The sequence below is a fragment of the Mugil cephalus genome, chromosome 3 (assembly GCF_022458985.1).
Source record: "Mugil cephalus isolate CIBA_MC_2020 chromosome 3, CIBA_Mcephalus_1.1, whole genome shotgun sequence".
Classification (NCBI taxonomy): Eukaryota; Metazoa; Chordata; class Actinopteri; order Mugiliformes; family Mugilidae; genus Mugil; species Mugil cephalus.
Window position 1 is genome coordinate 17,956,398 of NC_061772.1, and position 26,298 is coordinate 17,982,695.

Genomic DNA, 26,298 nt, shown 5'->3' on the forward strand with positions numbered 1-26,298 from the left:
TCATTTTTTTCTTCAGCATTAAGGAAGTACAATCTATGACTTTTGGTGATTCTATCAATCAACCATGTGAGGGCAGTACTCTACCAACTACTCTGTGGACTGATCATAGATCAGCTTACACGTCTCTACATCCATATTATTTGATCAAGCCTTACATTATAGCTCCATTACACAACAAACCAAATGTCCACACATGCTAGGAACGCTGTGTACAGAGTCTGATCAAACACAAAGAAATAAAAAGGTAGCTCATGCGCCGCTTTTAAAAGACCATTCAATGTTAACGATAATGTGGTCAAACCAGATCCTTCTGTTCCTTGATCCCGACCTCCGTTTTCTCTATTATCTTCGCCCAGAGACATGTTGTGTGAATACACCAGCCGACAGGAGAATGGAACATGTAATCCAAATAACATGCCACGTGTGAAACTCTAGTCGTGCTGAATGCTGGGTGTGGTTCTAACATGTTTTAATATGCTGTGAAGAATCCTGCCCATGCTGCTGCCGGAGCTTCCCTGCTAACCTGACACCGAGTGATCCGTTTGATGATAGATTACCATATTGACTCTAGACATTCTTGGATGTATTTAATGAGTCAAAGTTAAACACACAAACCAGAGGACAGGGCACACAGGATACACACGGGAAAAAAAACAACAAAAAAAAAAACATGACAACTATGAATACAGATGACACTGACGTTTTGCTCTTTTGGGCACAGGCACCTGTGAACGTGGGTAGATTTGCTGAAATGAGACGACGAAAGGAGACCACACGAGAATGAAAAAAGTTTAAAAACACTAGTAGCACTTAGTCAGCGGGACATGGGACATGACGTAGGTTGCAAACTGCAATATCCTTTCTGAGAGGTAAACCACAATAAAATGATGTCAACCAGATCACACAGTGATGTGATAGATATATGTGTATATATATGTGTGTATATATATATATATACACACATATATACACTAGAGTCCACATAGGTATCATAAGCTGAGGATGAAAGGATGAGAGGATGAGAAGGTAAGGTAGTTTATGACAAAGAACTAAACACTTCCACATTCGGCTGTGTTTCCCAACTAAGGTGTTATTTGCTTCCGCATTAACTCAGTTTCCTTATTCTGACAATGAAGCGATCATGTTGCGCCTATTGATTTAGAGTTGTTTGCACAATGACACAACATGTTCTGTTGTTTTTTTCATATCTTAGTATCCACACCTACATGAAAAAAAAATGTCTATAGAGAGGTTGGTTTCCACTCAGAAGCTGCTGCAAGCGCTACACAGAGAGCAAGCTGATGTACAGATTCATTATTTATGTATGTTAAACGGTCTTGTTTGGTGTCTAGCAAGTCTCCATTCATTACTATTGACACAGGTGGTAAAGCTCATACAATAAGAGGAGTCCCAGCCTCACTGGTTTTAAGCTGGGCTTTACCAGTAGCTGTGTTAAAGGAAGGTCCTTACCACAGCGGTCCCGGATGACCAGGTTGCGTCCTTCCTTCAGGTTGATGGTGAGCAGGAAGGACCTGGGAGGATCTCGGATGTTCTCCGACACGCTCACCGTTTCGTTGCCCATTTCACACTGGATACAGAGACCAAAACACTCACTCAGGTTTTATATTTACACAAAAGGGTAGAACATTTGTACCACACCTAAAAAGTCTGAATATGAACAATCTACAGTAGGGATGGTTATTATGACTTGAAAACCCATTTTTATTTTTACAAAATGAACCAACTTAATAAAATGTTAATTAATGTTTTCCCTTATCTCATTTCATCCTGTGATTAATCTGTCAACGCCCAATGTTGTCATCAGTAGTGGTTTGTGAGGTAGCACTACGCTTTGATCATGTTTCACTAATTCCGTAATCACTTGTGATTCACAGGCAGAATTCTTTACATGTACTATTACTAGATTTGTAATGTTTTACTCTTTTAGCCACATATCTGCTGCCTCTTCCCTTAAAAGCACACTCCACTGAGGGCTCTTTGTAGTTGTGTTCCAGGTCGTTCTGTGCTTCATGTCCGTGCAATTATTTAATCTCCATTTAAGCCTCTCTACCAAACCAGGCATCTTTTAGAGAGTAAACCTCAGTTGCCTGGCATCACCCGGCTCAGCGTCCCAATCCTAACTGATCACAAAAGCCAGAACGACACACACTACCGTCCCATCACGGGAGGCAAAATAATCTGGAATTAAATTTTGACATGAGTGTGTGTCAGCAATGGTGAACACAGTGTAATAAATGAGAAAACATGTCTCTAAACACTGTCACAGCCACAGCCTACGGCAGAGATAGAGCTCAAACCACTTACCTTCACCTTTCCATCACCACACTAACAACAGACTACCACCTTACAAACGAACCAGCTGGAAAGCAGAACTTACATTTTGTCTGTCTCCGTCATTTACCATGTGACCGTTGTGGTCGTAGTTATCATGCTGCGGAGAAAAAAAGAAAATACTTTTCAATCACATGATACGATACGGAGACGGCTCTGAAAGCAAGTTAAGTCCCAGATGATGAAAAGTTTCAGTGTGCTGATCAGCTAAAGGGTCAGGAGCTGATTGCTCTTTGGTATTTCTACCACATGCACAAATCCTCTGAGCATTTATTAAAAATTCCTGTGCCCTGGGGACTGAACAGAGTGAACCCAAGTAACTTAATAATGAAAACAAAAAACAAATGTGCTTTCCTACTCTCTTTCTTGCTCATTTATAGTCATATTCAAACTGCTAAGCCTTAACTAAACAGCACATTTTCAGAGTTTAGGATGACAACTGTGACTGTGCATTTTGCCCTCAAATACTGGTCTTGTTTTATTTTATAAAAAGAAGGAATGTTATCTTCATAGCTTTATCAAGAAAAATCCAATTTACAATATTTATGTGGTAAAAACAAAACTAGGCATATTTCATCGTATGTGCCTGAGGCCCCTTGGCAAATACACTGAGCTGCCAGTTCACTAGTGAAAACAAAATGCATTCCAATACAACAGCCCTGCACCTAATCTTAGCTTTGGGAAGGTTATAGCGTTCAGCATTTGCTTCAACGGAGAGCAATTGATTCAAGTGTGGAGGCTGTGGTTTCTAGTACTATTGAATTGTTTTGTAACAAAATCTGTTTCCAATTTGCTTTTTGGTCTGTAGGCTACGTTACATAACAAGGAACATTTTAACGGAACCACAATATCTTTCAATATGATAACACAACCTTTCCTTATGTAGTTTCGATGTAAACTGAACGTTATACCAGCAATGAAGGAGAATTCGGTGCACAGCTGAGTTTATAAACTACATTCAAGACGGTAAAGTCAGTGACTTTTATGTGACTGCTCCAAAAACAAGACTCCGACAAGACTTGAGAGTTAACAAGAGCAGGAACCTCCTGGGCTGCATTTCATTTTTGGATATCTCACTTGTTTAAATTATATCAGCTATTCAAATGTCTATCTAGGCATCACTCCCCCTCCACCACTCACACGCCTTTTTTGAACTAGATAGGAGTGAGGTCACAGAGAGTCACTACACTGAGCTTCAAAACTGCTCTTGTAATCCTGTGAGTGATGACGTGGAGGGTTCATACATCAATCAATGGGCTGTAAGGGAGTATGTTTGAGGATATTTCATTTGATTTAGTGAAAATGGTGTCAGATGTGCTGTTTTGGGAAGAGCATTTCAAATGTTCACTGTAAATAAACAAGTGCTGCTGCAAAATGAATACTTAAAGAGGACCTATTATGCTCATTCAGGGGCTTTTAATATGGTGTTGGATCCCAGTGGGGCACTACTGAAGGATTCGATGAATAAAAAAGCTCCATAATTATTGCATACAAGGTGTCTGTGTACTGTCTCCTCTGTTCTCCCTCTTTCCTGCTTCCCTCTGAAACGCTTGGATTCAGCAAACACACACCTTACCCCCACCACACCCACTCTGTTCAGATTGGTCAACGCATCGAGGGGCCTGCTCCCCCCGCTGCACAGTGACACGCCTCGTCTCACGTGCAAGGAAGTCCTCTCACCCAGTAACCAGCTTGTTTCAATTTTAGCATATTAAAAAAATGGCCACTTCATAGACACAACCGTACGTCTTGGAACCAGTACCTGACCCAGGCAACAACAACACACAACCCGAACCTCCAACTTTTGCAAGATAAGAAATGTTTGCACCTCCCCAAAAACAAACAAAAAAAACACTCAGTGTTAGCCATTTCGATGACAACACTGCACAGAGTGATAGCTCTGTAGTCTGCACCGTCTAATCCGTGGCAGAGCGGGGTGGGCGGCAACATCACTGGGCACGGAGACGAGAGTCAGGTGAGTTGCCATAAATGGAGCTTACCCTGAAGTTGTGATGTAACAAAATTAGACTTTTGAAAGATCTCTCCAAGTCTGAGTGGTGCAGAGCTGCTTCAAGCTACTGCCCCCGGGGATTATTTCCACGCCCACCTCATGATATGACACTTCCACGTCCTCTGGATCAAGTATCCAACATTTTTAACGTATTTATACGTCTGAAAAGCTGGAAGAGCATAATGGGTCCTCTTTAACATACTCGCAGTTTTACTAAAAGTATAATTATTACACAGAATATTATTTTATAAAACGTATTAAGGCAGCTTCAATCCTTGATTATGATGAACTACTACAGCTGGGGGATGTGCACTAGTCAGAACTTTAGACAAACAACGCAACCAGTTCAGTTGTGCTGAATGATGAATGACAAGACACAAAGAAGTCACGCTGTTTAATTTAGTTCCTGGGTTAAGGGTTTGATGCTAATTGATAAAAACAGGCACTATTTGTAACAAAAAAAAAAAAAAATTAAAATACATAAAAAATGTTGACATTTTTTATGTATTTGAAGAGCACCACTTTACTGTAATGTCTTTTCTTTGAATGTTTTAAAATATATGTCATTATAGATTCCAATATGATCTTAAACAACCAAATTAAGTGAAAATTCTAATCTTTGATATATGTCAACTTTTCTAAATTTCTTAGTCCAGGAACAAAAAAAAAAAACTGTGGGAAACCGGACTATGGTTTGGGAATCTTATAAAGCCGGTTCCTTCCTGGTGTTATGCCTCCTCACACAATTACATTACTTTGCCAGTGATAATTAAGAGAACAAAGACTGGCTGTGAACGTTGCTGGATAGGATATTCAAGACGGTCTTATACAATGTGAAATGTTTTCTCTCATGCTCAGAAATAAAAAGAGCATCATTCAAAACCTAATGCCAAAGGTGGTTGCCTTGAATCTGACAGTTTTGCAGTACGAAAACACACGCAGACAAAGCTTACACAATGCTGCTGTAAACTATTGATTTTAGATGGACTTCCCATTATACCCAGCGCTTCCAAGTTAAACTTTGCACATCCTGAGCAAATACAGCGACACCTCATCCCCGCCAATGTTCAACAAACAGGTGAATTTGTTTTTACCCGTATGTTACAGGGAACATGCAGACCTATTGTATGGTCACTGTTACTGGCTGTACAAATGTGTTAAATGTAACAAGGAAGCTTTATGGCAAATTAAGAGCCAATAACTAGAATCCTTGTTCCCTCTGAATGCTACCAGCCCAGATGCTTGAACCTTTGTTATGTGATAACACCGGCTCATGTTAGGATGTTCGATCTGTTTTATTTAGTTTTCAAAAGCGGTTTATGTACCTGTGAGCTGTCCTGGGAAGTGTCCAAAGAGGGGACATCTGGGTTGTAGATGTGCATTGTCTCGGGCATTGCCAACTCCTCGGGCTCCATGCCTTGAACAGATCTGTAGTATGTGTCTGCAGAGCTCCTCTCCTCTCCACAGAGACTGCTGAATGACTCCTGAGAGGAAGCCCAGTCTATGCAGTCCGCAGGCACATTCAGTCTGGGTTCACTCCTCCTAGTTTCACCACTACTACCACCTAGTCCTGTGTTCAGGCCACTCCCAGCTCCTCCCTGGCGTCTGGCTGACCTAACAAGTGGAGTGGAGGGGTTGCTGTAGCTGGAAACGTTCTGCTGGAGCCGAGCCACGGAGGAGCCACGAGGATATTCCTGCTTCATGTCTCTGACGTCGGGAACGGAGGAACTAATTCGATGGTCACTGGAGTGATCCATCTGGCCGTCGAGTTTGCTCATCTTGCTTCGCCGAAGATGCGGTAGCATCTTGTGGCGGAGATGCCGCAGCATGCCCGTTTTCTTGGAGTCCATTATGGGATGGAGGTTCAGTCTGTCGCTAAGATCTGGACATCACTGACAGCTATGGAGAATGGAGAAAGAGAGAGAAAGAGAGAGAAAGAGAGAGAAAGAGTCAATCATTGTCACACATCTGTGGCTATGACTGATCAAGCTGCTTCAGTGAGCTCCATGCTACAAAACTAGCTAAAAAAGAAGAGTGTCTTTTGGTGGATAAGAAAAAAAAAACCTTCAAGGTGCTCTTTGGTGGAGGGGTGATAAACAAAAAAAGAAGGCATTGACCAAGGCATTTGAGGTAAAAAAATAATAATGTTGGATGAGCTATTCTGCCAACACTAGGATATTCCAAGTGTGTTGGGGCGGAGCTAAAGCATCCTGGGCGTTGAGACCCGCCCACTCAACTTTCTGCTACCAGTTAGCTCAGGCTACCACCTGTCTCTCTCAAAGCAGGAACACCCTAAATTGTGTGGAATTTTAAACCTTAATAAAAAAAACTGCCTTCATCAGGGTCACAAACTACCTAGAAAATGTTTCCACTACAGTCCTGCGATGCCGACTCCAACTTATAATATGAATTCCTACCACATGCAGTAAAACTGATCTTCACAGCCATTAAAAAGAGGATTGCATTTCCATGTAAATCTTACCTCACACTGCCCGTAGTATAACACGGGCAAACCATTTACATTGTTTGCTCAACGTGTAACACCAGGCACCTTTACAAATGAGTTGATCTTTACTGAGAAATCATCCATTTAACAATAGTTCTCATATTGAGGAACAAAAGGCAAAGAAGGAAGGAGGACACAAATGCCACCCACAACAAACCACAATGAAAACAGGCTAGAGCACGATGATTAAGCTCATATGTAAATATAGTGTATATTTTATTCTATTTTACTAAAATGCATGTTGGTTGGAAAAAGCTCTTGTAGCTGTGAGATTAAAAATGACATTAAAGATTAAAACGGCCAGTGACACCTAACACACAACTACCAGTCCGAGAGCCTCCGCTTTAAGAGACAAAAGGCGCCTGTCTACTGAAAAGGTAAAGTGAAACTGTTACAACAGTACGGTTGGTTAGACTGATGCAATCTGGGAACATAATTTGGCTGAACGGTAAGATGAAGAAAGACCTACAGAAACAGGACAACAAGTTGGCTGGACTCAAGCTGCAAGCAGCAGAGGCAGCAACATGGCTCCCGTCGTCAGTCCGACCATAGACTGTAAAAAGTCTTGAGTGTGGCCACTGTACCAAAGTTTGCACAACAACTCAACATCAACGTTTTGCTTATATATTCAAGTCATACAAGGAAATGTCTGCACAAATCTGAAGTGACATATGAATCTCGCCATAGAACGTAAAGACAACTAAAAAAATTGCGGGATCTTTAAGTTAACTTTTATTCTAACACTCATTAGGCCTTTTGAGTTTATTAACTTAATGAATCACCATGGCAACAGCAGTCTGTTACTTTTACCGACCCCTGGAAACATTCAGAATGAGTTCGTTTTCTATATTTGCAGCACATTTCTGAATTTGGTTGTGTTTAAGTTTGTTGTTCAGATGTAACACAACATCAGTTGACACTTTGGGACGTACGTTTTTTTGTTGTATCACGGGCTTGTGTTAAGCACACAGCATGAGCAGAGCACACAAACACACAGACACAGCAACAGCCCCACCCACAATCAGTCTAAATATTATGACAAATGAGCGCAAATAAAAACCATAAATCCCTAAATGAAATGTTGTGCAGCATGATTAGTTCTCAAAAATTACGTTTATAGCATGTACTGTTATTATGCTGAATATATATGGCTGGTATTAAAGTCTGATGTGTGTTACCCTAAGGAGGGCAGTAACACAGCCTACGGCGTCAAAACTGCCAAAAAAAAATCCCAAAAGAAGAGAAGAAAGAAAAGCGAAATAAATTTCTAGAAATAAAGAAACTGGTCTTTTGAAGAACAAGTTCTGCTTCAAACTCAGGCCAAGATCTAAGTTATCTACATTCACCGTCTATATGAAGGGAGTTACCACCGGACCAAGCTCACGACTGGTTCTCTGTGCTCAGCAGAGACATTGATAAGAGTAATAAAATCTTGAAAAATATCCCTTTCAGGTATTTAAAACTGATGAAGTTAACCATGCATTAGCTTTGAAGTGCCAGTTCAAGGCGGTGACCTGCGATAAGAAGCTAATGCTGATAAGTGGAACCTTAAAGTTGGATTAATTATGTTGCCCAGCTTTTTCACATCACCCAAGTAAAGCTTGTTTCGAAACACTCAATTTATTCGAAAACAGTTACAGAGGAAAAATTATCATGGTTCCTTCCTCTTTCATCATCACCTTGTTTATACAGAACATGCAAACTCCTCATCATTTACAATTAAAATAAGTTGAAAACTTTATTGGTCCTTCATGCGGACACACTGGACTAGATGTTAAACTCATCCAAGACGTCTCACATGGAGAAAAACTGGTTTAGAGATATGCTAAATGTTAAATTAACAGAAAGGTTAAGGAACTAAAATGTTCTCTGTAATAATGGAGGTGGATTAAATCAATTCTGCTATGAAGCGGACACAATCCACAGACAGAAAATGCCCATAAATTTCAATCCATCTGTTTGACTAAAGGTCATTTTGAGGGCTAATCTCCTTTTAGAACTGCAACCACAATATATGTGAAGCTTGGCCCTTTGCACGTGGGAGCATGGATTTGGTCTAGTCAACTGTAATTTATTCGCGGGTAACACACCGCAATGATGTGGTGTTTCGAGGAAAAAAAAATAACAAAGAAGGAATACAAAGCAGAAAAAGCATAGTGATGTGTCATTAATACTTTAAGCTGCCATCTCTCTGAATGATTGTGTCAACACAAACAGCAGTGGCACCTGGCCAGCACCTCTGACCAAACCTGATTCTGTAAAGCACCTTGTCCCCATGATCCTCTTGCTTCACCCATTTCTTTGTGTTAATGTCCTGGTCCTAGTCAGTTGATAGGGGGAAGTGAAAGATCAAGAAGCATGATGCGAGTCATTGTTGTTGAGAAAACTCACAGAGATTAGGACAGATGTAACTTTCCGTCATTTAATGGTGACAGTCCACGTTTTTCAAAATGTGACACATAATGTCAGGCACTGATAGCAGAACGCGACAAAAAGAGTGTCACTGATCCAAAACAGAAGCTTGGATTCAACATTTTCTACACTGACCCAAATATACACATTAGGAAATGGATCACTGAAGCTTTGGGAGATACATGTGTCATAACATGTGGAGGAAAAGGAGGATGGACACGACAGGCCCGACGGCACTTCAACTGTTACTAACGGACAGACATCCTTTGCAGTACTTGAGTGTTTTCAGAGGTGGTCATTCAATTTCAATTGTTATTGTTATTTTGCATCAAATAACAATACAAATTGTCTCAAGACGCCAGAAACCTCCAGAGCAAGTCTGAAGGTGACGGTGGCAAGGAAAAATTCCCTTTAAACAAGAAGAAAGGTTTCTCAAGGAAGAAACCTTGAGCACAACCCAAAAAAGCGTTGAATAAGTTCAGCTGGACTTGTAGAATTTCTTGAAGACGTTTCGCCACTCATCCGAATAGCTTCTTCAGTTCAGATAAACTAGTGGGAAATTGAGGTTTAAATAGGAATAAACTCTGTGGATAACACCCACAGAGTTTATTCCAAAGTGAGAATTCCAAAGTGTGAATGTTGTTGAAACTTCTTGGGGACAGAAGTCAAAACTGAATTATAAATAGATGGTAAATTAAATCTCAGTCCACCTCCTCTGTTTAGAGAAGGTTTTTCCACTTTGACATAGGTGGCTTCCTTAACTCCTTGAGCATAACCAAGCTCATACAGAGGGACCCATGTGCCTTAGGTCAGCCGTGTAGAGACACAAAAGAAAGGGAAGAGAACAGATATAAGATGTAGAGTACTGTGCAAACGTTGTAGCCAGATGCGGGGAAAAAAATGCTGTAAACTAAGAATGCTTTCAAAACTAGAAGCGTTAATAGCTTAATTTCATAAATTAACAAAATGCAGTGAATGAACAGAGGAGAAATCTAATCAAATCAATATTTAGTGTGACCACCCTTTGCCTTCTTCTAGGTACTTGCACACAGTTTTTGAAGGAACTGGACTAGTAGGTTGTTCCAAACATCTTGGAGATCTAACCACAGATCTTCTGTGGATGTAGACTACTTCAAATCCTTCTGTCTCTTCATGTTGAGATCAGGACTCTGTGGGGGCCATGCCATCAGTTCCAGGACTTATTGTTCTTCTTTACGCAGAGCATAGCTCTTAATGAACTTGGCTGTACGTTTGGGGTCTTTGTCATACTGCAGAATAAATTTAGGGCCAATTATTCGCCTCCCTGATGCATGATGGATACGTATCTGCCTGTATTTCTCAGCACTGAGGACCATTAATCTTGCAAATCACCAACTCCATTCGCAGAAATGCAGTCCCAAACTGTTGTCTGCAAACACTCACATAATTGTAGCACTCTCCAGCCCTTCGGTGAACAAACTGCCTTCTGCTACAGGCAGATATTTCAAATTTCGACTCATCAGTCCAGAACACCTGCTGCCATTTCTCTGCATACTGTAGATGAGTCTCTTGGCCTTGTTTCCATGTCAACTGTGTGGATTTTTGGCTGCAACTCTTCCACGAAGACCACTTCTGGACAGACTTCTCCAGACATCCAGATGAGTGTACCTGGGTCCCACTGGTATCTGAGCTGGTGGCACTGCTGCACATCTTCCAGTCTCGAAGGGAAATAAGTTTGATGTGTTTTTTCTTGGCCACTGACCACTGAGTCTACGATCCTCAACATTGCCTGTTTCTTTGTGCATTTTCAAAAGAGCTTGAACGGCACATCTTGAAACACCAATCTACTTTGAAATATTTGTCTGGGAGAGACCTAGCTGATGCATTATAACTACCTTGTGTCTTGCTGCTGTACTGTTGCACTGTGGATGTTACACAACAGTTTGAGAATCTAAGGCAGGTTGGAGGATTGTTTATTCAGGTAGGAGTGGATAACTCCTAGGCCATGTGGATTGTCGAGACTCATAACATGAGGTGCAATGGCAGTCTGCCAGTGTGTGTGATCTGCGTGATGCTATGTCAAATGCGTCTTGGGTGTGTTCACACCTGTTATTCTGGATGGCTACTTAATATGAGATCATCCAAGAGGCATGTTAGAGTTCAGATTAAAAATTGAGAAAACTTTATTTGTCCTGGGGGAGCAATTTAAGGCAGCAGCATGACGTGTAAGTACGAGACAATATAAAGGTTCAGTCCAAGGTTTGAACGTAAACCTGCTTCACACCCTTTGCTTCAACAAAAGACCATTTCAAATGCTTTGTCACGCGTGTCACCTCATGAAAACGATAATCAAAGCATGATCAAAGCATGAATGTGCAGATGACGAATCTGCAGAAATGGTGTCAACGTGAGAAGACTGTGCTGGGACCTTGCCCAACATCTTGCAGAATCTACAAAACAAAGAACTGAAGCGGTGTATTGTCATACCGATATTCAGTGTTGAACGTATAATTCTGCATAATTAACAGATGATTAACACTGCGGTAGGTTGAATGGGAAACAAGAGGCCAGCACATTACTGTACAAAATGATGCAATTTAAAATGTTTATAACACAATTTACATAACAGTAATAATAATCAATGATTAGTGTCTGAGCAGGGAAATGACTGCTCACTTTCAACAACTATCTAACTCACTGTGAGAGACTTTTTGTAGTCTTACTATTAACTTGTCTCATCCATGTTTATGTACGTACAGTACATACAGTCTCTTATTTGTTTCTTACTTGATTCACATCTAATCTAACAGCTTACTGTTTAGATCTTGGCTCAATAATGTGATGTTTTAAAAATGAAGAATTCATTTTTGCTTAATTTTTCAGACATTGGCATTATTCTGCATAAATTCTGGATTAATTGAATTACAATTGTATTTAACAACAAAAAACACTGTGGGAAAATAACAAGTGCATGCATGTAGGCCATCAGACATACCTACACCACAGCTGAGGGTGCTTTTACGTCTAGGTTTCTGTTCTAAAACCTGGAGCACTTGCTCCAAAGGTTGGTCCATTTGAGCTACTGCGAACACTTCAATCGCACTGTGATCCAAAAACAAATTAGCAGAGCTGAGGACGGTTAGCGAGGGTGGTCTCAGGCCAATTGCTCCCCTGTGTGGTTCATTAGCAAACGCCCAATAACAACTGCCTCGTAATTATGTAACCAGACAGTGAAACTATGCGTCTTTGGAAGAGTGTGCAATGTGCTCACTGCTCCACACCTAACAGAGGTAGGTCGATGCTTGCTCAAACTGAGGATGTTGTTCATATACACAACACTGGCATGTGAACCACAGAACAATAATGAGCGCCGTGACCCAATTCTCAGCTCACACACCATTTTCGATTCAATCGTTTCCTAAAATCAGACTGTTTTTCCCACAAAACTGTAGTGTCGAGGGTGTGCCAGAACTTTCTTTTGATTGTTTAGTCTGAAACGAACCTAGATTAAAATCAACAATATTAAATCAACTGTTCGCTGAAATGGAATGAAATGATAAACAAACACGTTTAGACCCGTGGCTTAGGTGAACCCGTGCATTTAGACGCAGCAGTCAAGCAAATGACTGCATTTTTACTTCTTGTGAGTCCAGGTGTAGCTGGACCTCTTCTAAACACCTGCTAAGTTAGTCTAAGACCAAGTGAAGGAACAGCAGCCTTCATCATTCAAACAGCAAAAATAAAACAAACAGGCAAGCTGGTACAGTGGAGTGTTTGCCAGAAGAAATGAAGTGTATATATAATGAGGAGAATAATTCCCTCAGGAGCTGACAAGGATCAAAGCGGAAGAAAAGTTGGAGAGGAAACTGCCACACCAATCATTCATCAAAGTGGCAGAAACACATCAAACAGAAGATAATGTCGCTACATTTCTGTGTAATTCTGGAGAAAACAAACAGTCTGTGTCTCCAGCAAAAAAACAGAAACAAAAGTATGGGGTGGGGTGGCAATCTGCCTCAGGGTCAAGGCTCAGATATCACAACATCCCAACAAAAGAAATACATGGTGGTGTACGCCCACACAGACCATATAAAAGTTGGGTAAAAGACATTTACGCGTATGCCAACATTTAACCAGTATCCTGGCATAATACCAGTAGACCTTTACTCTGTGATCTTCAAACAAAAACCATATACATAAATAATTAACCCTGAACTGCCCTAATAATCTTAACGAGCCAGTAGGATTTGCAGACAGCACAATAGGAGCACAAAAAAAAAAACAAAAAAAAACAAACATGTCCCCATGAGCTCAGAGGAGACACACTATCACTCCTTACACTGCTGGAATATTAGAGAAACTTACAATAAACACAACATTCCTGTCCTATTCAGTAACATTGATGCAGAAAGTTGGTTTATGCAGTTCAGTGCAGAGAGGAGTGTACACTGAGGTAACAAAACAGTCCATTCATAAATGAAATTCATGGCTCAGCACAGGGGAGGTAGCTCTTTAGATCTGGATTCAGCTGCCCACCTACACCTGAAGGACAAAGGACTTTGAGGGCAACAAAGTCCACATTTTTAGCCAGAGGAGACAAGATTATTTGTAAAAGGAGCAAAGAAAGACACGTTTGTCAAATTGGAAAACCCTTTTTTTTTCTGGACAGGGAGGTGGACAGAGATCTAATCTGTCATGGATTTGAAACACACCTTTGATATATGTTTCCAGGAAGTTTCACACTTTGGCTGAATATGAGTTGTTAGATGACCGTTCACTAGGGGAGGAAAACAGGATCACATCCGTTTCCTCCAACTACAGGTGACTGACTAGCTGTAAACGGTCATGTCAGTTTCAGGTGGGCACATCCATAGATGCTCCTATTCAATCCCAACTCCTTGCTAGTTTCATTTACACCTTTTTTTTTAACTGATAAACAATGACGCGGATGACTGACAGCCTCACGGACATCCACGGTACACTCCGTCTAAAGTGGCAACAGACACTGACCCCGAGATTCGTCTACAACGCAAGTATATAATTGCATGTATCAGATGAAGTTGCAAAACCACTTAAACAGTCTCACGCTCACAAGCAGGACCTTGACGTAAGCACACAAGAAACATAAACGGGACGGCCAAGGACTTAAATGGGGCGATTACCAGTAAATCAAATTAGGTTGGACATATCAGACAAATCGGACTAGGATCACACCAGCCTCAAATGTGATGCGACCGTACTTTTTACTGTACATTCCAGCTGCCAGAACAGAACACACGAAGGCCGCAGCGCAAGGCAGTTCAAGGAGTTGCCGAGGCCGTCCATCAATCCTGGAGACGGCCTTGTCCTGTAAACGTCCCTAACCTTACTGTCAGTCCCTTATCTGTGCAAAACACATTAAGTGAAAACGTTTGAAAAACAGGTTTAGTCTCCATGATGACAAGCAGGTAAGCAACAAGCAACCACGACTGCGAGTCCACAGTGATGATGGAAAATACAAGAGGGAAATGATGAAGAGTACATTTGGCACAAAATGGAATAGTAGCTTTTGTTGAAAATCATTTGGAAGCATGACAGCCTGAACAGTGATCAACAGCCAACAAATGTAAACACAAAAAACTAAAACTCTTTCCAAAAAGCAAAGCTGAAACAAAAGCAGCTGGACTAGTTCAGTCGTCTTGTAGAAATTTCACAACTTCTCCAAGTGGCTTCTTCAGTTTCGGATTCACAGTGCCATGACCTGGATGACCTTCACAGAAAGTTCAAGTCCAGACTTATACTGTGCCATGCAAGCATCTAAGCTGAATACATTAAAAGACTTGAAGACAGGCAGAAACACATGCACGTGCAGACATGGATTAAAAAAAAAAAAAAAAAAGACGGCTTTCAAGGCTGAACACTGGAATACAGCCAGGCCACAACAGAAGATCTGCAAACTGATATTGTGTTTAATGTGGAACAACAAATTTACTGTAAAAATACAGCCGCTTTATGGCTGGTGAATGAACGCTCCATTTGTAAACGCAAGCCATTTCTATTTTTTTTTTATAAGTCTGCATTCATGGCAGCGTGATTGATGCCAGTGCGCAGACCTGAGTAACAAGGTCTGAGAGGCAACATGTTTGAGCCTGAGAACATCTGATCGAGGAGATTCCTTGTACAGTGAGTCTCAGACAGTCTCATTGTGTGCGTTTCAGCAGGCAGCCACATGCAAGAAGAAACCATGTACTCTCGCTGTCAAATGAGGTCACCAATGTTTGAAACAACAGAGGCACTGAAAAAGCCAGAGAGAACACAGATAACGGATGACGGCGTTTTAAAATGATACTGGGTTAATCCGTTGTTAAACACGAAAGCACTTTTGCAGACCGGAGCCTCTGAATTCAGAGACCTGCAGCACTGAATTTAAAACAGATACGACCACGAAACACTCGTCCGATTTCATTTTAATAGGTTGGAATGAGATTTACGTCCCGTGCACGCTGTTCCCACGTTAACAGATTTGTTTTCAGCGAGATGTAGTATCAGGCGGAGTAGCAATGTACTATTTTACAGCCTTTTATCTTGTTCTCTCCCCTACAACCAGTGGGTAGCGTTGAGTAACAGCATCACAGCCTCGTCTTGTCAGAACAAGACGAGAAACAGTTTCCTGTAACTATTTCACAGTTTGTGGTTCTCGCACTCTGATATGTGGCAAGACTCACCGAAGAACCAACACTGGCCAAGTGTAATTTCAGTAAAATAAAATTTGTAGGTTTTCCAGGCTTTTTAATAATAATTGCTGCACGTTTAAATAGCTGTCAATAATATAAACATGACCCTGGGTGAATGTCTGTCTGTCTGTTTGGATTTCCTACAGCTGCAGCAGGTCGCCCTGCAGAGACACTCCACCGAAGTGAGTGAAATGATTTATTCGATCAATGGCAAATCTTTTCATCGCCATGTAGCACTATAAGGAACAAGAAGCATCTGTCTTGTAAAAAATATATATATGAGAGTCTACTCCTCACCTCTTCCAAGAGGACGCTGCATTGCGATTTGAAAAAAACTGCTTGATATCAAAGTCTAACTAGCAGCCAAGAAGTTTCTTTTTTCTTTTTTTAAAATGAGTAACACCGAGGTTGTAAGTGAGAAAATGAAAAAAAAAATGTTTGAGCGGAGTCCTCCCTTAACCTCCATCAACACCGCGAAAACGTTTCATCCCCACCGTGTAACCAGGAGAGTCCACGCGGGACTTGACACCAGTGCACCTGGGAAACCGTTTCCGGGCAGGACCATGAGTCACCTGGACAGCCTCACCTCGACAGACCCTCTCAGGTAACTTTGCGCTCCCCGTCTAGAAAAGACAGAAACAAAGTAACATTTACCGTCTCCTGCTGCTGGGACCCTTCGACGCGTGTTTCTCATTCACCTCATTGCTGCCAAACATTGTGGTCAGAAACACAAACAGCAACAAGTCCTAACATCGACGGTAGTCCGCGTCTCTGTCAGACTTCCTACTCTGCCTTTTTACCAACAACTATCAGTAACACGCGACGAAACCGCAGATGGGAGGTTTTCACAATAAAAGCTTTTCCGGTGAGGCCGCGCAGTGAAGATCCGGACACGAAAAGATTGAAAATGATTGATAAATAAATAAATAAATAAATAAATAATAAATAAATAACTTGAAATTCATTTTAGCACAGACTTAGCGAGGATCTAAAATTCATACTAACTGAAGTTTACGTCCATGTTAAGGCTGCGGCGAAATTTGTACTCTAGATCTGTTTAAAAAAACAAACAAACATGTAGGCTTATAGACTTTTTAGGCTTCTAGCACCCCAAGTCTCAGAAGTAGGTATTTTGTACATCAATTTTAATAACATATTAGTTATACGTAGTGTTTGTAAATAGCAAATTGCTCCATTAGACTATTTAAAAACTTTTATTCTTTAAATAGAAATCCGTGTTTTTCCGGGAGCTTGTCTAATGCGACCACCGTGACAGAAGTGATAATAATGTCACTGGCGTGATAGATAGTCAAACCACTCAGGGCATTAACACCATGCCCTGAGTGGTTTGACTTCATCTTTTCAACATCTTGAGCAACACCACAGCTGCAGCTGTGCACTGTGGTACACCTTTGTCTAAAAGGAAAAGCTACATCAAGCCGTAGAAATCTAATTTTACTCTGACTGAGATGTGTTCAAGATAGGCATAAGTCAATTAACCCTGCTGACACGTCCGTCATGCACCTAAAATAAATGACTTTTTTTATTTATTTTTTTTTTTTATTTGCTGGACTCATTGTGGCACACATCAACCTAATCCTTTTCCTCAAACAGCTTTTTGCTTTTATCATGCCCATTAACCTTGGCATGTTTAATCCAGCAACCCTCAATTTATCCATCACCACAGTGTACTAAGTGACTGAGGCCTTGGCCTGTTTGGATTTTTCTCTGTTCCAAACTACCTTAATTCTGCTGCTCCTTTCTCTACAAGCATGCACATATTGTCATATGATTAATGTGATAAGATCCATCTACCAATTGTGTTTTTTTCTTCTTCTTCTGCTATATTCAGTAGTAATGATATACAGTTATAGGTACCACACCACAGGCCTCACACATCCTCCTGTTCTGAATACCCAACGTCCTCCATTTCATTCACAACTTCATACCTCCCGTTCCGGTGGGATCCTTCTTGTTTCAGTTCTCTGTCATATAACACACAGGGTGTAGCATGGTCTGGTTTATACTGATAGCATTTATCTCCAGTGAACATAGTTCCTGTCTTTGTTTAGCAGGGTGCTGTAATCTAAAGTTCTAAACAACTCTGAAAACAGTGCATAGTGATGCTATCAGGCTTTGATGAGCTTAATTGCTTCTCGCCAGATTTTCATTCTCTATGCTTTTGTGTTGTTACTGCATCCCCTTGAAGCTAGAAGTTCTCTCATTTATGGGCATGTCATCAATCTGGTACATCTGAAACCTGACGCCTACTGTATCTAGTATCAGATGTACCACAGTGCCTTTCTCATAACTCAGCGTTGCTTTTAGACTTAAACCAAAGTATTCACCGTTAAAAAAAAAGCTACACCAGGAATGTCTTGAAACTTTCACTGACCTCTTTTTGTTTCGGTTGTTCACTTCGCACTCATGGCTGATTCGTTTCCCATACGCCGTCATTCAGTGGAAAGGCTGTGGTTTACTGCTTTGCTGCTTTTGCACTCCTCACCACATGTGCGACTTTGTAGTTACCCGTGCTCTCAGCTTTAATTGTTCAGTAAATTCAAATCTCTGGGGGTCTCAATACATTTCAGTGTATCCACCAGCTCCCAGATGCATTCAGTGAGTAGATCAACATTTAACTCAACCATCTGCATCTATGGAGGGTTGAGATTTAGGAATTGGTTTTATACGTGCAAATTTTATGGACAATACACTAAAAGGGTGGGTAAAAAGTCAGTTGAATTATTAATCCATATCATTTCTCTTTGCATGCTTAGTTTAATCTTTAAAACACAATGCAACTTTGTGCACGTGTTCTCAAGCCTGCGTTCTGTTTTAGGTTTGTGTCTTTCTATCATTGTCCCTTTTGATCTTACGCATTCTCACCTCTCACCCTTATCAGTTCAGCTAGATTTAGTCCCGCTGAGGCCATCAAATGCAATTACGTACTTTGCTTATGCCACGTCTTTGTAAACAAAATTCAAACGAGTTCTACTTGCTTAGTTCATTAACAACGCTTTGTGAGCAGGTTTAACTTTCGCTACATTTTCAAGAGTGCAGCTTAGTCACAAAACTCACTTGATGAGAACAGAAAGGACAGTGCCTAGCACGCATGGCAATCATCCACATATATATATACTCTGGTGGAGGTGTCATAATTCACCCAGGAAGAAAAAAAACACACACTGACAATGCTTTACAGTTACACCAAAAGTGATATATATTAAAGATACTATATACAAAACAAGAAGAAAAAAAAAATTCGGTAGTACATACGGAACAAGTGTTCATGGCTTTCAGTTTTGAATCTGAATTATTCTGTGCACAATATAAAAACACACCCAACAACATAAAAACAGTATACTGCTTTGGCTGATATAAATAAGTGTTAGAAGAGATGATGATGACGATGATGATGATGATGATGATGATGATGAGGGGTATTGCTTTCATGTTGGACTCAATGAATGTTTCAAACCCTGAGAAGATCAGAAATGAATTGTTTGGCACCCAGTGGGAGGGGGCGGGGGTTCGCATGTCCTCATCACGAACTCATAAGACTTGGCCCGTCATGGTTTTTCATTCTTGTGTGTTCAGAACTGCGTCCCACTGGGTGAGAAAACAACCGACTGTACTGAAGTTGGACCCACATTGTCAGCCTGGGATGATGTCTTTCTTTTCTTTTTCTTTTTTTTTTTTAAAGTGTGATTTTACGAAGTACGACTCAATATTTTCTGACAGTGTGACGTGTTTCTCTGATACAAAGTGTTCAGGCTAATGTAACTCAACTCCTCTTTAAAATCTGACAGAAAGAAACAACAAAAAAAAAACAAAAAAACAAAGGTAATTAAACATAAACAGAACACAACGATAAAATCCACATGTAATTTGCATAACAGTGTCCTTCCTGTGTTTGCCCTGTTGCCGTGTCGTCATGTGACGCCAGGATCTATGTCACCCAGCTGTCCATTCTCATTCGCTTCATGGTGGGACTCTCCCTGCCCTCCGACCGACTCACGGGGAGCGAGTGGAAGTCCTGCCGCCGCCGCTGCTGCTGCTGCTGGTGCTGCTGGTGCTGCTCCTCCCGGTCACTGCTGCCCTCGTGGGAGCTGCAGGAAGAGCTGACGCTGTCTGCGGGGGACCTCCCCATCTCTGCTTGGATGGACGAGGAGACGGAGGAGTGCGGATGAGGTGGGGCATGAGGATGGGTCATGTACCCGGATTGGCTGAGGTGGTCGCGGGGTGGAGAGATGGGCTCGGCTTTGACGTTGACGTTGTGGTTGGCGCTGATGGAGAGGTTGGAGCTTAATGACCTATGGACAGAGACAGAGAGAGGAAGAGCTGGTTGGACCCTGTGACAGCAGAGTGATGGCTCCACCTGGTGGTCAAACTAAGTAGCTTCCAGACAGAAATGGCAAGTGAGTGAGCGCATTTACACATCCACTCTGCTAAACCATAAACCATGAAGTATTTCCATTTTATACTCTTACTGCACTACATCTGGGAGACAAATATTGTACTTTAAACTCTATTCATTTGATAGTTGGAGTTACATGGAGAAAATATAGTTAAAAACATGGACTTAATTTAAATAGTTAAACCACCCAAATGTGCATTAATCAGCTAAAGAAAAGTAATTGTAATAAAAAAGCTATTTGCACGTCAATACAGGAATATTTATATAAACAGAATGTAGTTACATTTTTACTTTATTTAATTCTGGTATATGTTGCTCATAAGACATTTACTTGTATTATGAAAGTAAATGTAAATGGTTTTAAAACTAGTAACATTCGAATTCCACCTTGTTTGTCTGGATCTCGATTCGAGGGTTTTATGGCAAAATAGTCATTTTATTTAATTACCAGTAATTGTTAAAACAGTTTATTTGTGTTGTATCCATATTTTTAAACGCTCTGTTCCTTCTCATTGATTATGTTTCTACTTCCAGGTAAAACAGTTTGATGTTTTTTAACATGATTTTCACCATTTCTCCTGCGCATTTCCTCTCAGGTGGCTTTACGTTCTTTTTTTTTATCATCATCTGTAAAGCACTCAGACTAAACTAGACAAAAGGTGCAAGCAGCACAGTGGTGCCGTGGTTTTGCCAGACGGTTCAGGGTTTGGACTTCCAGACGTCTAGGACATTTCTTTCCACTGGTTGTTCCCTCTTTGCCTGTGCTGGGTGGGTTTTCTCCCACAGCATTTTTGGTGAGTCTAAATTGGCTCTATGGATGCAAATGGTTGACCTGTTGCCTCTCACCACTGACAACGACGTCAAGACCTCGATTGACCCTCTCAGGATACGTCCTGTCCAGTTTTATAATCAAGTAATCAGCAGCTCTCTTCACTACCAAGACACAATATTAGTCTGAGGCGTCAAATGGTTTCTACCCTAACCCGAATAAACTACGTTCACAAACCAAACTGCGTGAACAAACAGTGAAGCGTGAGTCATGAAGAGAGAAAGGCTAACTGTGTGAGGTACTTACCCCAAGGAGCTCAGCTGGTGTTGCTCCCATGCTGACATAGAGCTCAGAGAGGGGCCTGCAGCAGAGCTGAAGCCTGACAGGTCGGCGCTGCTCAGGGAGTAATCTGACGAAGAGAGAGGTGACATGTAGCACGATGTCACTCAAAAGGCATTAGAACGATACACTCAGTCAGTATCAGCCTTTCTGGATCCAACTTCACTTTAAAGTTCTGAGAAACTACCGTGGAACTTTGCTCCCATTGAGAGTGACACCTGTAACTATACTGCCATCAGTCATTTTTGTCATCATAATGTACAGAAGCTCTTCTAGATGTAACTGAGATGACTTGGATTAAAAAAGAAAAAAAAAGTATTCAAGTCAGCGGGTCAATATGAAAAAATAATAATAAAAAAACAAAAAATGAATGTCAAGTAAAACTATTGTCTTTTATATGTAGGTTTTCAGTAAGTAATACATATATAAATTAAAAATGTTATTAATGAATTAGTTATTAATTAAGTCAATAATGAGATATAAACTATGTTTTTTGGGATTTGCTTTGTTCCTGACACTTTTAGATAATTAAACTGAACCAGGAACATCATTGCTGTTCCTGAGAAATGACCATAATAGGAGGTGACAAAGACCTCATTAATATAAATGATTAATGCTAATATTTAAATACTATTTAAATATACCCTGTAATTTCTGATTTACCACCGTTGATATTGAATGTGGATCTGAAATTACTAGGCACTTTTTTACTTCACACAGTACATTAGGAGCACATTGTCTTGCTGTGTTTGTGCGTTTTTATGTTCCTGTGGGTCTGTGTTGGATGTTGTTTTGTATTTTTATTTACAGATGTAAATTTCATAACAGCATTTCTGTTAAGTCTGATGCACACATCTACTCATGTCTTTGACACTGTTTAATGTATGTGCACATTGTCCATAAACCTGATAAAAAAAAGACATCCCACTGTCATTATACAGTGTATCTATAGCACATAGCAAATTCTGGTATATAGCAATACTGCAATATAACACTGGTTTGTTTTTTATATACAACACAACACAGAGAGAGTTTGTTTCATTAAATTTTTGGATACGGCTTAGTATAAATGCACAAAACTGTAGAGATGTTAGTGGCTTTTTGCTGAGGGCGACGTGTTACGCTGTTTTCCACTTTAACAGGAATTAATGAAAAAGATTTTCTGTTGGTTTCGACTCAGGGGACATTGTGTACGCACTCCTCACAGCTTTGTTCTTCTCTAATTACTGTGTGGCTGCTGCAGTGTGTTTTGGATCAAGTACCTCTCTTAAGAGCTTCTTGAGGCTGGATGTGCTCCTTTTACTCAATTTTGGGGGGGATTCAAACTTGAATTGAGAGTGCATCTGTAAATGTCATCCCTGCTACACATTCTGTTCTCGTGCTGATTCATGTCGGTACACTCCCTCCTCCATGTTTCACAGTCGTCACCACACAGTCTCTGTGGTGTTCCCAGCCAGGTCCACACCACACACGCTTGTCTGCATCTGGCCCGAGAACATCTATTTTTGTTTCATCTGATCAACGGCTATGCTGCCAACTTCAATCTGTCTTCTTCTCATTTTCTTTGGAAAAACAGCTTTTTTTCCCCTTGTCGAATATTCCTTCGCCATGTCAGCAGAAAGTACCGCTCTGTTTTGTAAATAGCAAATCCTGAGTTGCATATTTTTCAAGGAGGCATCATGTAGCACTGTAATGTAGTGAACGCATGTTGGTGTATGACGAGCCATGCGTCACACACTAACCGGTCGGCTCTGACCACGAAGGCCATGTTGCATTACACGCAACCCGGGGAAACACCTAGAAGGCTCTGGTACTCACAGTTTTTGTTTTATAACCTTGTGAATTTTTTTTGTGCCATTTTCCTTTTGCAGCCAACCATTAAATCATATAAGACAAACTTTCTGTGCCTTTCTGTTAACAACGAGAGAACACAGCACAAACACTAGAGACGATCAGGTACCATTGTTGTATGCAGAGCCGATGCTGGAGTAGACCACACTCTGATGCAGACTGGGTGTCGTGATGGAGACGACTGGTGTGGAGAGAGGCTGACTGGACTGACTGCTGCTCAGCCTCTGGTTGCTCTGAAACAAACAAACAAACAAACAAACAAACAAACAAACAAACAAATAAATAAATAGTCAAGTTTATTCAAAAAGTCATCTCTGCATTTATTGCTTTCCTCTGCGTAAACTGCAGTTATACTGATGCTTTTAGCTGGACCTGCAATGCTCTATTTTAACCACATGATGTCAGTATAAGCAAACTTTCTGCACAGGTTCTTTCAACAGGAGGCAAGACCGTTTCATTTTTAATAAAAAGTTAAACTTATTATAAATATTCATAATAGAAATCATCATTTACATATTTTTTTTTCATTCCCCATAATGCACCCAGTTCCCAAAGAGCGCACCTGAACTTGTCAGGAAAACTCAGTGTTTTGTATGACAGAAGTCTACCAGCAATCAATCCACCCACAGTGACTGCGGTTAGTTTCAAAATCCCCTGTAATTCCATTTTATTGCAAAGTCACCACACAGTTAAAAAAAAAAAGTTCTAGTATAAATCTATGCTCTAAATTACCAGCTTCAGATATGTGCTGAGATTAGATTCATTTTAACTGGTAATAATACCATAATTAATCCAACCCACTGCAACATCTCCAGCAGTAAGTCAATTCATTTCTAATGAGTACATGTCTTAAGTTAATTTAAACTTTATAACTTAAAAGTTTTAAAATATTCCTCTCAGAATAACATGACAAAATCAGCAGTGATATCACATAGACCGAGGTCATTTACGACTGCACACACACACACACACACACACACACACACACACACACACACACACACACACACACACACACAAGCACACACACACTCAAACAGTGGGCTGATGAATCAATACACGTCTGAAACCGACACGGACATGTCATTCCTTGGAACACCGTGACGTTTCCTTCCTGTTTCCCTCGCTTGTCAGAAGAATTTCTCGCCTGCTCAGTTCTGGATGTAAACTGCTTTGCTGAATCATAAGAGGCTATCTTTGTTTGCACAAACACACACATGAGAGCACACATGTACACACATGCTTAGATGAGGAAGTGAAGAAGCAGTTTCAAAATGATCCAACCAAGATGTTTCCATCCAGACCGCAGCATCTTTTACTACAGTGAATGAAAAAGCAGAGACAAGAAGGCATGCAGAGCATCTGAGCGGCTCGGTCCCTCTTCAAGCTGCAAAAGCCATCACCAACAACCGCTTCAAAAATAATAAAATGATGACACTGAATGTCTCAAGTGGGTGTTGACTTCACCGGAAATGTAGTCATATTAGTATTTATGTTTTTTTAACGTTTTCATGATATTTAAACTGTGTCTGTTTTACTGTACAACACATTGGTGTGTATTTGGAAGTATGCTTTGTAAATAAATTGGATTGGATAGTATTTCATTAAAGACTAATGCCAATAAGTCTTAATTTTCTTTTTTACCACAATGCGTTATGTAATCCGTTCTGAGAATGTCTCAACACCTACTCACATTTACCTAGAACTGGTTCCTTTTGTGAAACACTTCTGATATTCTGATTACAATCGGTTTAGAAGCCCAAACCGTATGAAAATGCTCCATATGAACACCTCAATCGGAATAAACGGGCCCAAAATTAGGTTTCACAGGGGTAGACTATTCCCTTTCCCGAACCGATCGACCGATCGGTGAATTGGAATGAAGTCAGGCTCTGATCTGCCTGTGCACGCTCGGCCTTGACGTAAATATGCAGTGACGTTCGAGTGACGTTTCCTCAACTGATCTGTTTTTAATAACAACTCTGAAAGAACTAGACCTTATCGCACGCTTAGACGGCAGAAAAAATATATATAAAAATATTAAACTGTTTAAAAAGGTCCATCAAAAACTAATTGAAGCCGAGATAGACCGAAGGGTGGAACAAATTCTGAACCGCTGAAAAACCTTGAAGACCGGCTACTAAAAGGCTCGATACGACCGCACAACCTTTCCAAATCAAGCTACAACACTAAAAGTGTGAAGACAATAGCAACTACTGAGCCGACTAGACGGGAGACCTCCATCTTTGATCAGTCACGTGAAGGTTTCATCGATCTGCACATGTAACGCGTCTGTAAAACGGCTCGATTAAAAGTAGAGGTACATTTAAAACATCAGATCGGAATAGATCACCTCACATGTAAACAGCTGTCCTGAAACCTTCACTCGCAATGAGAAAAAAGTCTCCATGTAAACCTGGCTACTAAAACTACTGTTCAACAGAAAACCTGTTAAAATCCCCTGTATGCCTCAGCCAGCAGAGTAATGCAGCGGCCTGGTCACCATGAAATAGACCGAGAAAAAAAAAGTCTCAGTTTTCTTTGTTCGCCAACCGTTACATCATGTTTGAGCCCCGCGTGGGAGGGAAAGGGCAACAGTAGGAGAGCTGAGGCCAAATCAATAACTTCAATGACCGAGCCCAGCTGCTGGACGTAGAAGCTGAAGAAAGAGAAACAGTCTCAGTCCTCGGAGTCACTTTACCAAACCATGACCTCAACCGTGAACCATGAGTTGGATTTCATGCAGCTAATCACTGGAACTTCTTGTACTGTGCAGTTTCTTAGTTTTAGACTTTGAGTATTTGCGCCACAATCTGAGACGTGACAAGAAGGTAATTCGATATTATTTGAACCTCGTCTTACTGGGTTTAAATCAAACTCAAGATTCCCCATTTCCAATGAAGCATACGAGTTGGCAGCCCACTCAAAACATCATCAGTCTTATTGTAT

At 40.8% G+C, this 26,298-nt stretch overlaps 2 protein-coding genes across 5 annotated transcripts in view; both read right to left on the bottom strand.

The window, feature by feature from the left end:
* LOC125005642 (multiple C2 and transmembrane domain-containing protein 2-like) overlaps positions 1–16,780 on the bottom strand; it is a 35,395-nt gene extending 18,615 nt beyond the window's left edge. For both annotated transcript variants that reach the window (XM_047581115.1, XM_047581114.1), the window contains exons 1-4: positions 16,628–16,780; positions 5,689–6,262; positions 2,399–2,452; positions 1,471–1,588 (exon numbers count right to left, since the gene is read on the bottom strand). In XM_047581115.1, the coding sequence (XP_047437071.1) occupies positions 1,471–1,588; positions 2,399–2,452; positions 5,689–6,213 (697 nt within the window). In that variant the 5' untranslated portion in view covers positions 6,214–6,262; positions 16,628–16,780. The remainder of the gene's footprint in view (positions 1–1,470; positions 1,589–2,398; positions 2,453–5,688; positions 6,263–16,627) is intronic.
* A 2,388-nt stretch (positions 16,781–19,168) lies between these two features.
* LOC125005883 (myocyte-specific enhancer factor 2A-like) overlaps positions 19,169–26,298 on the bottom strand; it is a 43,307-nt gene continuing 36,177 nt past the window's right edge. For all 3 annotated transcript variants that reach the window (XM_047581527.1, XM_047581525.1, XM_047581526.1), the window contains 3 exons: positions 23,459–23,582; positions 21,466–21,568; positions 19,169–20,286 (listed from right to left, as the gene is read on the bottom strand). In XM_047581527.1, coding sequence (XP_047437483.1) covers positions 19,923–20,286; positions 21,466–21,568; positions 23,459–23,582 — 591 coding nt within the window. In that variant the 3' untranslated portion in view covers positions 19,169–19,922. The remainder of the gene's footprint in view (positions 20,287–21,465; positions 21,569–23,458; positions 23,583–26,298) is intronic.